The following is a 13,785-nucleotide window of genomic DNA, read 5'->3' as shown; positions in this document are numbered from 1 at the left end:
GAGTGGTGGTCGCTCCCAGTGTACCTTGAAGACTCTTGGTATCGTTGTGCTGCTGCGATCTAAAATTGCAAACTACTACTGCCTACTGTCTGCCTTGCTGCCGCCTTGCTTGCTGTGCACTGTTATTATTTAATTCTGCTCTTTTCAGTCGGTTTGCGCGTTTGCCCCTAGCTGGTATTGTTGTACTGCTGCGAGCTAAAATTGCCAATTACTACTGCCTACTGTCTGCCTTGTTGCCGCTTTGCTTGTTGTGCACCTTAATTATTTAAATCTGGTCTTATCACTCGGTTAGCGCGTTTGCCCCTAGCGCTCCGCTGTGCTCCCCCCTCCGCCTCCATTTTGTTTGTTGTTGTCGTCCTCGTGAGCCCGCCCCGCCTCCCAGCTGAGCCGCCCTCGCCCCTCCCCCTCCACTATCCATATATGACAGTTGCTCCCGCGCGCAGCGTTCACGCGCAGTGACCGCGCCCCATTCGCGCCGAAGGTGCGCCAAAGGTAAGCCCGTCTACGCCCGTCCGCGCCTGGACCGCGCCCAGCGCCAGACCCCCTGCCCCTCGCGCTGCGCTGCCCTCCCGCATCACCTACGATGCCGCCACCCTCCTAGCCCTTAACCCCGGTCGCGCCCCCAACTGCGTCCAAGCCGCTCCTGGACACACCCATGGACCTTTCTCATGCTACTCCTGCAAATTCATCGGCACCGACTACATCTCAGCTACGACCACACCACAGACTCCCGACCCCAATCACCTACAATGCATCTTGCTCAACACCCGATCGGTCCACAGGCACGCCATTGACCTATGGAATCTACTAGACACCATCTCTCCAGACGTCGCCTTCCTAACAGAAACATGGATGAACGCTTCCTCCGCCCCAGACATCACCATTGCCATCCCTGAAGATTATAAGATCACACGCAAGGACCGTACCGGCCACACAGGAGGAGGAATCGCTATCGTCCATAAAAAATCAATCCGCATCTCAACCAGCTCTGACGCCAACCTCGCCAACTCCGAACACCTTCACTTCCAGATCCACATCGACCCCAAGACCACACTCAGAGGCACCCACCTCTACAGACCACCAGGACCCCGCGCAAAATTCAGTGAAGACATCACGGACTTCATCACTCCACACGCGCTCCCCTCCAAAGACTACATCCTTCTGGGAGACCTCAACTTTCACCTTGAAAAGATCAACGACCGCAACACCACCACCCTCTTGGACAACCTCGCCAACCTCGGACTTAAACAACTGGTCACTTCCCCCACCCACATCGCAGGTCACACACTCAACCCCATCTTCACCTCCAGCAATCATGTCTCCTTCAGCTACACTACGGATCTCCTCTGGACTGACCACAGCTGCGTTCACTTCACCTACAACAAGCCAAAACCCATCATCCACCTCCAACCAATTCTGCAAAGAAACTGGAACAAAATCACCATCGACCAGATCTCCTCATCGCTCCTTCTAAACACCCCAGCCCACTCTTCTAACCCAGACCAAGCCGCCGCCAACTTCACCCTATGGTTATCCAACACCGCCGACACCTTAGCACCACTGAAAAAACGTCAAAGCAAACCTGGCAGCAAGAAGGCCTCATGGTTCAACGATGATCTTAAGAAGTCCAAGAAACTCTGCCGCTCCCTTGAAAAGGCCTGGAAAAAAGACCCAACCTCTAGCACCAAGGACGCCTTCAAAAACGCCACCCGCACACACCACCAACTAATCCGAAAGGCCAAGAAAACAGCATTCAAGGATCGACTTGACAACAACGCCCACAACAGCAAGGAACTTTTCAACATTGTCAAGGAATTTACCAATCCCTCGGCCAACTCCAACGATATCACCCCCTCTCAAGCCCTCTGCGACTCCCTAGCCTCATTCTTCCACAACAAAATTGCAGACATCCACAACAGCTTCGACAACCAACCCGGAGACCAACCCACCCTACCATATGATGAACATTCTCCCCCCTTGAACACCCTTAACGACTGGAACCCAATCTCCACTGAGGACACCATCCGCCTGATGAACTCCATCCACTCAGGATCCCCCACAGACCCATGTCCTCACCACATCTTCAACAAAGCAGACTCCGTCATAGCACCGCACCTCCGAGACGTCATCAACTGCTCCTTCAACTCCGCCACCTTCCCGGAAAGCTGGAAACACGCTGAACTCACCGCCCTTCTGAAAAAACCCACAGCGGACCCCACCGAACTCAAAAATTACCGCCCCATTTCGCTCCTTCCATTCCCGGCCAAAGTTATCGAGAAAGCTGTCAACAACCAGCTCGCCGCTTTCCTCGAAGCCAACAAATCCCTCGACTCCTCACAATCTGGCTTCCGAGCAAAACACAGCACTGAGACCGCCCTCATCGCAGCAACAGACGACATTCAAACTCTACTGGACAACGGAGACACAGTCGCCCTCATCCTCCTCGACCTCTCCGCAGCCTTTGACACAGTCTGTCATAGCACCCTTCTACAGCGCCTCAGAAACATCGGAATACAAGGAAAAGCACGTGAATGGATCACCTCGTTCCTCACCGGAAGAACCCAGAGAATCCGCCTTCCACCATTCAAGTCCGAGGCCACTGAAGTCATCTGTGGCGTACCACAAGGATCCTCACTCAGTCCCACCTTCTTCAACGTATACATGAGCCCCCTCGCGGCCATCGCCCGCCAACACAACCTCAACATCATCTCTTACGCGGATGACACTCAACTGATCCTTTCTCTCACCAATGACCCCAGCACCGCCAAAACTAACCTACACGAAGGAATGAAAGAAGTTGCCGAATGGATGAAACACAGCCGTCTGAAACTGAACTCAGATAAAACAGAAGTCCTCATCTTAGGTACATCCCCCTCTGCATGGGACGACTCTTGGTGGCCGGAAGCCCTTGGAAAAGCACCCATCCTGACAGACCACGCACGGAACCTAGGCGTTATCCTGGATTCTTCACTCTCAATGAACAGACAAGTCAGCGCCGTATCCTCATCCTGCTTCAACATTCTCCGCATGCTCAAAAAAGCATTTCGCTGGATCCCCACCGAAACCAGAAAAACAGTCACCCATGCTCTGGTCACGAGCCGACTGGACTACGGAAACACCCTCTACGCAGGTACTACCGCTAAACTCCAGAAGAAACTCCAACGAATCCAAAACGCCTCAGCCAGGATCATATTAGACATCCCGCGCAACGAACACATCTCTGGCCACCTGAAAGACCTCCACTGGCTACCCGTCAATAAGAGGATCACTTTCCGACTGCTAACCCACGCACACAAATCACTCCACGACATCGGACCAGAATGCCTCAACTCACGACTGTCCTTCTACACCCCCTCCCGCCAACTACGTTCTTCCAGCCAAGCCCTCGCCACTGTACCTCGCATCAACAAGACCACCATGGGAGGCAGATCCTTCTCATACCTGGCTGCTAAAACATGGAACTCACTCCCCACTTACCTTCGCCTTACCCAGAACCACCTAGCATTCAGAAAGCAACTTAAAACGTGGATATTTGACAAGTAATCCTCCCCCCCTCCCTAAGCGCCTTGAGACCCTCTGGGTATGTAGTGCGCTATATAAATTCTTTGACTTGACTTGACTTGACTTGACATACAGTCTCCCAAGATGGCCACCAGAGACAAAAGAGCCTAAATGTAGCCCAAATATCACCCAGATGTAGCCCAAGTATAGCCCAATGACAGAATGTCCCAGAGTGTTCTAAAGAACAACTAGAGCGCTAACAGTCTTACTTATGACTTATGACAAACGTATGGCACATCAGAAGCCATCTTGATTGGAATGAAGTGGTAAGTCTGAAAACATTTAATTTAAAAGGAACAAAATGAGGGGGGTCATTTGGTCATTTTGCCATAGAAAGTATGATTAGTGCTTAGGGATCATTTTAGTGACTTCTCAAATCCTCTTCTATTTCATTAAAAAAATTCTGACATGCAGACTGAAACATGCACTTTGAATACCAGCAGCAGACTTCCCTGGTGAGCAGTAGCTTTACTGCAGTGATCTAATGAGCAACTAGAGTGCTAACATTCAGAATTTATGGCAAATGAGTGACACATCTGAATGCCTTCTTGATGGAACCAAAGTAAACAAGCATTGGAAATGCAATAGATCTCGCCCTCGTTTAAGTTAAAGCCATTCTGTTTGTAATGAGGTGGTTTTTTTAGCTTTGCTTTTATTAGTGTTTTTTAAACTTTCATGTAAATAACATGCATCTGTATGCATATATGTATATGTATGCATGCATTTATATTTGTATTTATATAGATGTACAGATTATATATGTATGTATATATATATATATATATATATACGTACACATGCATATATATATATATATATGTATATGTGTGCGTGTAGAGAGAGGTAGAGAGGTAGAGGTGTAGAGGCAGAGAGGTAGAGGTAGAAAGGTAGCGGTAGAGAGGTAGAGACTAGTAGAGAGAGAAGTAGAGAGAGGTAGAGAGTAGAGAGTGAGTAGTAGAGAGTAGTAGAGAGCAGTAGAGAGAGTAGCAGAGAGTGAGTAGTAGAGAGTAGTAGTGAATAGTAGAGCGAGTAGTAGAGAGTAGTAGAGAGTGAGTAGTAGAGAGTGAGTAGTAGAGAGTAGTAGAGAGTAAGTAGTAGAGTGAGTAGTAGAGAGCAGTAGAGAGTGAGTAGTAGAGAGTAGTAAAGAGTGAGTAGTAGGAAGTGAGTAGTAGAGAGTAGTAGAGAGTGAGTAGCAGAGAGAGAGAATAGTAGAGAGTAGTAGAGAGTGAGTAGTAGAGTGAGTAGTAGATACTAGAAGAGAGAGAGAGTAGTAGAGAGTGAGCAGTCGAGAGTAGTAGAGAGTGAGTAGTAGAGTGAGTAGTAGAGAGTGAGTAGTAGAGAGAAAGTAGTAGAGAGTGAGTAGTAGAGAGTAGTAGAGAGTGAGAAGTAGAGAGTGAGAAGTAGAGAGTAGTAGAGAGTGAGTAGTAAAGAGTGAGTAGTAGAGAGAGAGTAGTAGAGAGTGAGTAGTATAGAGTAGTAGATAGTGAGTAGTAGGGAGTGAGTAGTAGAGAGAGAGTAGTAGAGTAGTAGAGAATGAGTAGTAGAGACTGAGTATTTGAGAGTAGTGGAGTAGGAGAGAGTAAGTAGTAGAGAGTAGTGGAGAATATTCCAAAGTTTGGCACAGCACCACTTGCACAATAAGTCCAATCAAATCATATCACTTAGAGTCCTTATTGAAGCGCTGAATCTTGGTGTATATTCAAATGCTTTTATTTTCCTTAAGTTTATGTACCACAGCCAGCCGAAACGTTTCGTTCTGTACAACAGAACTTCTTCAGGGCGTTCTTATTTTCTCCAAATTATGTTGGTATCCTGTTGTCATATAACTAGATATTTCTTCCAAATGTTAGACGAGACGTAAGTACATTCTTATTCAAAGTGACTGGGTATCAATTTTACCCACACAATTCGGGCAGACTTGAGTAATTTATAGCATCCTCAAAGTCAGTCTTTCAAAAATTCCAAAGTTTAGGACATGATAATCCAAATCCAAATCTTTCTCAAGAAAAGTCATTTTCAATCATTCGGAATATCGGTGTTTGGGCAGATATGACCCAGGGACCCCCAGTATGCAAGGGGAATTAGTCCCCCCTCTGCAAACGCGTCAGTGGCCTGCGTTGCAGAGAGGTGTAAAAAGGGACATAGCCTCATTACACCTCTGTGCAATGCAGCCCCCTGGTGCATACTGGAGGTTCCAGGTGGGCTAGTTGGCCCCCAGGGACCCCTAGTATGCAATGGGAATTAGTTCCCCCTCTTCAAACATGCACGGGGGCTGCGTTGCAGAGAGGTGTAAAAAAGGGTGTGGCCTCATTACACTTCTCTGCAATGCAGCCCCCTGGCGCATACTGGAGGCTCCTGGTGGGCTAGTTGGCCCCCAGGGACCCCCAGTATGCAAGGGGAATTAGTTCCCCCTCTGCAAACGCGGCAGGGAGCTGCTTTGCAGAGAGGTGTAACAAGGGGCATAGCCTCATTACACCTCTGCAATGCAGCCCCCTGGCGCATACTGGAGGTTCCAGGTGGGCTAGTTGGACCCCAGGGGCCCCAGGTATGCAAGGGGAATTAGTTCCCCCTCTTCAAACATGCACGTATTAAAAAAAAGAAACTAAAATTTTCAAAAAATAGAGATACCCATACCAGTTACAACAACCAATTCAGTAATACCACCATCTATATACACATCCACTCATTCACCAACAGTTTTATATAGTCACTCATACATATATTCACTCATCATATGTAGTGAAACACCTATACATCCTGTTACACACCGACAGTCATCCAAAAATTACTCACACGCATAATCACACATGCAAATAAACTATTGAACATCCATTTATTTGCATATACAGCTATACACACACTACCACCTTACTTCTAAGGAAACTTACACATACTTACTCTCTTAAACAATCACTTATAGAAACACATACTTATTTAAACAAGAACTCTTTCAATCTCTCACTCTCACATATACTCACTTATATACATCAATACTCACATATACTAGATTAAAACATATGTAGTTACTGATAAAGACACTATTGAGACAGTCATTCACTCACTAACACACACATATACACACTCATCCACCCATACAGCCCTGCACATATGCTGTCTTCAAAACACATACAAACAATGAGTCAGTCATGATGCATCTATGTGCTAAGTAACACCCCCACCAAACCATACAGACGCTCATACTGATACTAAAAAAAACATCTAATAACCCATATACACACACATGTAGCTACTCACCAACCCATGCAGCCACTTATACACAAAGTGAAACACTGATACAAACATTTAAATATTTAAACAATACTCGCTAATATATGTATTCACTAAGATACACTTAATAAGCCAGTTAACCAATCAATTTTTTTTTTAAACATTCATTAAGACACTTATTTAAACATTTATTCTTCCATCGACCTTTACATATACATATATAAAACATATTTATTTTTCAGAAAGACACACATTCACTGGATGGTGTCATCAGTGATGTCATGAGTGATGTCACTGACCATGTCATGAGTGATGTAATATGTGACGTCATCAGCAGTGCATCGCAGGCGCGCAAGTTACAGTGAGTCCAACTAACTATAACGTGGGAATTTCAATGGTTTTATGTCAGTAAAATTTCCAGCTAACTATAACTGGTGTCAAACCTATGGTTTTTTCAGTGAATTAAATAGGTTTTTTAAATGCTAATTCCTAACTATAACTGGTGTGAAACATATGGTTTTTTCAGTGAATATATATATATACATACATACATATACACACCCATGCGCAAACATACATATTTGTGTGTATGAGTGCATATGTGAATATTGATAAATAAACATATATGTAAAGATGTAAAGGCTTGTGAAGACCTTAAGGCCAAGAATCCATTTAATGCCAGTTCATTGGCATGTCTACTTTTGACCTAAATGCCGTCTGACCATAACTTTCGAAGAAGTGTCAAATCATCCAATTACGTTGACAAAACATCTAATTCGACATCTGTCAGTGATATGATAGATCAAGATCAGATAGCGAATTATATAACATAAACAATGTAGTCTGAATTGATATACTTTGGATATACTGGTTGATACTGATTCGCCTTAAGGCCATCATAGTTAGGCATGCAGTTTAAGTGTGGAATTTAATTGATAGTCCCCATGCAAAATAAATGTTGGTAACCAACTCTATAAAAGACTAATCAAGTAGCCAATGAGGCAGAGATGGCCTTCATCCAAGGTTAGGTCATGATGTCCTACCAGAGATCCTGACAGACACGGCCAGATTGCCATACTGCAGTACTTGTGTGTGATATTCTGAAGAACAAAATTGGATTTGAATTACTGCTGCATCCCCGACTCCTTTTTTAAGGCACTGTTAGTAACCCCGAAAGCTCAGACACCACATCAACCAGTGTAATGAGTGGGGTTGTGTTAGGGCTACAACAACCAGTTCTTTCACGTTCAAGCTTTGGTGCACTGACTCAAGTTCTGGCATTTGTGGGTGGGAAAATCAAACCTTGTAGAACTAATCCAAACTCTTAGTAAAAATGTGACTAAAAATATATATAATAACTTTGTCAAAGATTAATTATGGTGGTTTATTATGCTCATTACACATTAATGTATGTTTGAGAAACACCTCTGAAATTCCCTAAAAAAGCACAGTTAAAGTGACTTTATTGTTATGAAACTAAAACCACCAAAAGTAGCTAACTATGATTAGCTATGCAAACCATAACTCTGACAATGTAATACTCATTACCACGCATACTAAATGACTGATCACATCTCAAATAACACTAATCACTTATAAGATCACAAAGGACATTACTAATTAATGAAATCACTGTGGGACCATGTAGTGTGTTCTGCAAAACATGAGTACATTAAGCAAGTAAAACAAATGATTTAATGCAACACTGAATATCTTTAAAAAAAGCAAAATAACCTCACTATGTACAGTTAATGCTTGAATAATATACTGCTGATTTAATATGCACGTGGACTCTGTGTCTTTAGGGTACAGTGGGTTAGTCAATATAAATAAAACAGTGGATCTGATTTGGAGTTTGATGGAAGGGCACTCTGTCACAAATGTGATGGATATCCCATCTGCCTTATTAGAAAGTGCATTAGGATACAATGCACCCGTACTAAGGTTGACGGTATATCAGTCATGTTTGTCAAACTCTAAATCAAGTCCTCATTACAGGGTGATAGGGTTCAACCTCAGAGCGTGATTGAAGGATTTACTACTTGCGTAATATGACTGACATGCAGTATGCTGTGTGCGCAATGATTAGGAGGTGATTGAAATTTCCATATATTGCATACCTGTTAAAGGCAGTTAAAGAACCTTTCCTGTAGAATATGAGGTTAAAGGTAATACATTGGGCCCAATCAATGAAACTTGTGTTGTATGTTTCATCTGTTAAACCTTTTGTATCATTTTATGGTACAAGAGTTTCATAGTAAACTCCAAAGTGAGTATAGAGTCCATTGGTAGCTAGGAAAGTCTAAAGCTAGGGCCTCATTAGGATGACGCCCGCCACCCTATCGGTATTCTGGACCGCCTGCCATAAAGGCGGGGTCCCGTTGGGGGAATTAGCCACAGTGGCGGGCACATCCTTAATTTTTAGCATTGTGGCGGGCGGTGCACTCTGCACCGACCGCCACAATGCTAAAAATGCATTTTAGCATTTGCAAATGAAGGGTGGTACCATAGGTACCCCCCCTGTGCACCCCCAACTCGGCCTTCACCACGGGGGCCCGCAGGGGCCACCCAAAGCAAAGACCACCTGCCTTTCCGTGGCGGTATCGCCGCCGCAGAAAGGCACCTATTTACACACATCCAAATATGGCTGGCGGTGTCTGATAGACACCGCCACCATATGAACCCTTTTCCGCCCCAGCCGCAAGGCGACCGGGGTGGAAAAGTGGCGGGCGGTGTTTGCCTCCGCTGCGGTCCCCCCGCCATTGTAATGTGGCGGGGGGAAAAGGGTGGCGGGCGGGCAATCCGCCAGACATCATAATGGACCCCCTAGTGTGACCTAGTAGCACCATAGATAGGACACTGTACCAAATTTAGCTTAAGGCTTTGTCTGTTTGATGTTCACAGTCTTCAAATCAGTGCAACATGTTCTTGGAGCTTATATAAGCTAATCATGAATTAAGTGACGGCAAAGCTTAAAACAATATACTCTATCATTGTAAATCATGTTGGGTGTATGCCAGCAACCTAGCTTGCAAATAAGGTAATAATATTGGGTTGTGCGCAAGAATAAAATCTCTCAAGCTGGAACTATTTTGTGAAGTCGTAAGAATTGCAGCAGTGATGTCACTTGGGAGGTCATCTGTGATGTCATGTCTGAGGTCATAAACAATACACGCGTAGGCAACTAACCGGCCAACTTCAGTGTTTTTCAGTTTTATTTTTATCAAAATCCATAGGTTACCCTAAATAACGCCTTTTCAATGAGTTCTTAGGTTTAAATAAAGTATATTCATTTTTTTGTGCACCTGAAGTCCCCCTAAGCCTGTTCAGAGTCCATACCATCCTTGTAGCCAAAGTCTTAAGCTGTATTCTGCTATGATCACCGACATGGTCTAGCTTTTCACCAAGCCCTGCTCCTGACTTCTCATGTGACTTGTGAGCACTACGCTCATCCTTGGTGTGGCCAAATACTACTATTTTTGTCCTTTGGACGTGCACAGTGGGGTTAGGCAGGGCCTGACCAACTGCCAGACCATAATCCAAACTTGTGCTCAACACCCCTTCTGATAGTTCTAGGGGTTGCAGGATAGATCATTTCAATGACCTTACTCTGGAGCAAGTTCAATATGGGCTTGAAAGTGTGAATGTGGAATTCATTGTTGCCTTATACAGTATTTCATTTTGCTTATTTTTGCCCAATTTAGTCCTTGTATTGTATCAAAGGAAGCATAACTTTTTATAATGTTTAAGCATTGCACTGTACTGCCCGATCAAACTCTCTGTAGCAATTGCATTTTATTTGATTCTGGATTTCTAATGGCGGTATCAAGATTGTTACAGTATTTAATGTTCTTTTCTGCCTATAAATATTTTTATATAAGTGCCACTGTATTGGCCTGTGCACAGTTTTGTCCGTCTTCTTTATGTGGACCACTTCGGAGTTTTATATCATAATAAATAAAAACTGAATCAAAACTGAACTGTAAAAACCCAAAATGTTTTTTCAATGCAAAATACTAATTTATATTTCCTTTGCAGGTGGCTGCTGAATATTTTAAGGACATTCATTTATTGTTATTTGGAGTGGTGTGTTTGGCGACATCAATTCAGAAGTGGAATCTGCACAAACGAATTGCACTTTGGATGGTTCTGTCTGTCGGAGGTCAACCCGGCTGGTAAATATTTCTGATTAACCTTTAATTTCTTTAAATAGTAGAACAAATTTAAGTTTTCTAAGTTAGGAAAATACAATGTGTGAATACTGCTTCTCCCCCAAACATAACTTTCCTTGTAAACAATAATCAAATATCCAATAATTATTAGGACAATATTCAAAAGAGCTGTTAAGTGAAGAATGTTAGCACCTAAAGAATATAAAATGAATAAATAATGCTAACAACTACATCTGAGGGAAATAAAAAAAATATACATAACATACATGTGTTAGCCATTGTGAATTTATTTATGACTATTCCTGAATCTTAAAAACACTTTCTAAATCAGTAACAAGAAGACTTGCCTAATCCTGATTCCTTGAACACCAACGTCTGTGAGGGGGAAAGATGGCAGCCGGCTAGGACGCCAGGTCGATAGCTCCGATGTGACTGCCCAGCAAATGTGAGAGAAAATCACGAAGTTCGTGCTCCCACATTGATTCCCTCCTTTGATCCCAATGCAAGTGACCCGGTGAAAACCTGGACCTGCCTCAGTCCCTGAGCATCATAAGAAATTAGGAGACTAACCTCCGTGGTGCTCGTGGCCGCTCTCGTCTCATCTCGGGAACTGTGCAGTGCTGTGCTGTTTGGCCGGCGGCCTTCGGAGGTGAGAGGAAGGGTGGGGTGGTGTGTATGATGCCGCCCGCTCAGACAAGTTGGTCAGTGGAGCCCCGCCGGTCAATTTCAGAAGAGTGTTGGGTGCAGCCTGCTACACGCTCGGCTCGGCGGGGGTTGTGGAGTGCTGCCCGGGAGGCACACTGTGCTTGTCGGAGATCTGTAGGCAGAGTCTCCTTCCTCTTCCGGGGCAGTGGGGTCGGCAAGGGAAGCGCTAGAACTGACACTGACATCGACGGTGGGATCGGAGACCAGGAAAAGCGTTCATCGAATGGGGGGCTCAGGCCACGGGTGAGTGAGGGTGTCGAGGTGGCTTGTTCCTTGGAGGGTGTAGACACAGGGTCAGAACCAGGGAGGCTACAGGGAGTAAGAGAGTTAAAATAATAATCCGGGTGCCTGGAGGAAAGGAAGAAAATAAAGAAACCTTAACTGCACAAAGGGCTAAGCAGATCAAGGGGCACCCAGGAGTGAACCAGCAGCAGTAACGGATGAAAAAATTCGAAAGCACTGCGGAGGAAAGGAGTAGCAATGGGGGTCAGGCCCTGAAAGAAGGGACGGAAAACGCAGAAAACACAAAATCAGCCCAAGCACAAGTGCAAGTGCAAGTGCACAAACTAAGTGGGGAAGTGGAAACTGAGGTAGTCAGTACTTAGTTGTGTAGTCCTATAATAAGTGACAAGCTAAGGGAGTGTAAAGGGGCAGCGGCACTAGTGCCTGTGGAGAAGGCACACATTGGTGAAACAAGAGTAACCACGGTTCAAGAAAAAGAAAAGGAAAAGGGGGTATCAAGTTATTGCCTAAGAAATAGACAATTTCTTAAGTACACCAATCAAGCAGTAACAAAACAAGTAATTGTCCCTCGTAGCACTAAAAGGAAGTCTAAGAAGCAAATTAAGTCAGACCCCAGCAACTTTTACACGAAAAGGAAAACACCCAAGGAAACAGGGAAGATCGGAAGCGCACCAGACGCGCCTCTTCGCGTCACTCCCCCTCTTAGATCCTTCTTTAGAGTCCAGGACCAGAGCCAAGTACTTACCGGCAAGGGGGGTCAAGAGGTCAAAGAAGTTAAAGCAGTAGAAAGCAACGCTCCTACTTCGCTATTTAAATCTTGCACACCTAAATCTTGCATACCTGAATTTTTCATACCTATGGCTGGGTCTACAAATATGGCTTAAGTATCAGGTACGTTACCCTCACAAGAATGTACACCCATCCCTTCTATAACGGAAGGGAGAGGTCTCACGCAAGAAAAGCCGACGGCTACCAAAAAACAAGGACAAATGCAGGCAAGCCCTATAACTGACGGATCGGAGGGGTCGGAAGAGCTAGAAATCGTACATCCTCAACCAATAGTAAATCAATTCAGTAGCCGTCAAATAGGGGACCAGTTAGGGGCAGGGCAATCGCAATCTCAAACTCAAGCCCAAGACCAAGTCAAAGTCCTGGAGCTAACCTCAACAGAGTTGATGATGGAGAAAATGATGGATGAAAAGAGGGCAAAATTTGCCATATCCGAGACAAATCAGAGTAAAATCCGAGAGGTATGTGAAGCAGTAGACACTAAGATGAGTGCGCTGAACGATCGGGTCACCGTGGTTGAGTCAGTTCTGGAGGGTTTCTCAAAAAAAAGTGGAGAGAAACGAGAAAGAGATAAGGGTCCTCAAAGAAAGTGATAGGAGCACCAGCGAAAAACTGGAATCTTTGGAAAACCAGGCCAGAAAAAATAATTTGAGAATTTTGAATGTTCCAGAAGGGAAAGAGGGGACTGATGTAAGTAAATTTATAGTACAATTACTTGAGGAGCAATTTCCATGGACAAAAGAGATAGGACTTGATGAAGATATTCAAAGAGTGCACCGAGACCCTTTCGGCAGAAACAAAGAAAGAAAGAACCCCAGGAAGATCCTGATAAATTTTAAAACCTACACTATCAAGGAGAGAATCCTAAGTGAGGCGCTGAAAAGTGGCTCACATAGCAAAGGTGATTGGACATTTAGGATCAGGTCCGGTATTTCCAAAGCCACTCAAGATAGGCAATGGGAATTGGGGCAATATATGCAGGAGCTGAAAAGTTTAGGGGCAACTGTACAAATGAAGTTCCCCGCTGCACTCCGAATCATGTGGAGGAATAAAATGTACAATATAAGGGAGCCTGCTGAAGTAGCTC

The 13,785-nt window shown here is 44.5% G+C and overlaps 1 protein-coding gene across 2 annotated transcripts in view; it reads left to right on the top strand.

Moving 5' to 3' along the window:
• Positions 1 to 13,785, top strand: part of LOC147730952 (solute carrier family 13 member 1-like) — a 540,726-nt gene that overhangs the window by 188,834 nt on the left and 338,107 nt on the right. For both annotated transcript variants that reach the window (XM_086955853.1, XM_086955852.1), the window contains exon 3: positions 10,828 to 10,964. In XM_086955853.1, the coding sequence (XP_086811979.1) occupies positions 10,828 to 10,964 (137 nt within the window). The remainder of the gene's footprint in view (positions 1 to 10,827; positions 10,965 to 13,785) is intronic.

The sequence above is a fragment of the Lissotriton vulgaris genome, chromosome 2_1, assembly GCF_964263255.1.
Source record: "Lissotriton vulgaris chromosome 2_1, aLisVul1.2, whole genome shotgun sequence".
In the NCBI taxonomy this organism is placed as follows: domain Eukaryota; kingdom Metazoa; phylum Chordata; class Amphibia; order Caudata; family Salamandridae; genus Lissotriton; species Lissotriton vulgaris.
Note: the sequence above shows the minus strand (reverse complement) of the source record. Positions and strands in the feature narration are given on the sequence as shown.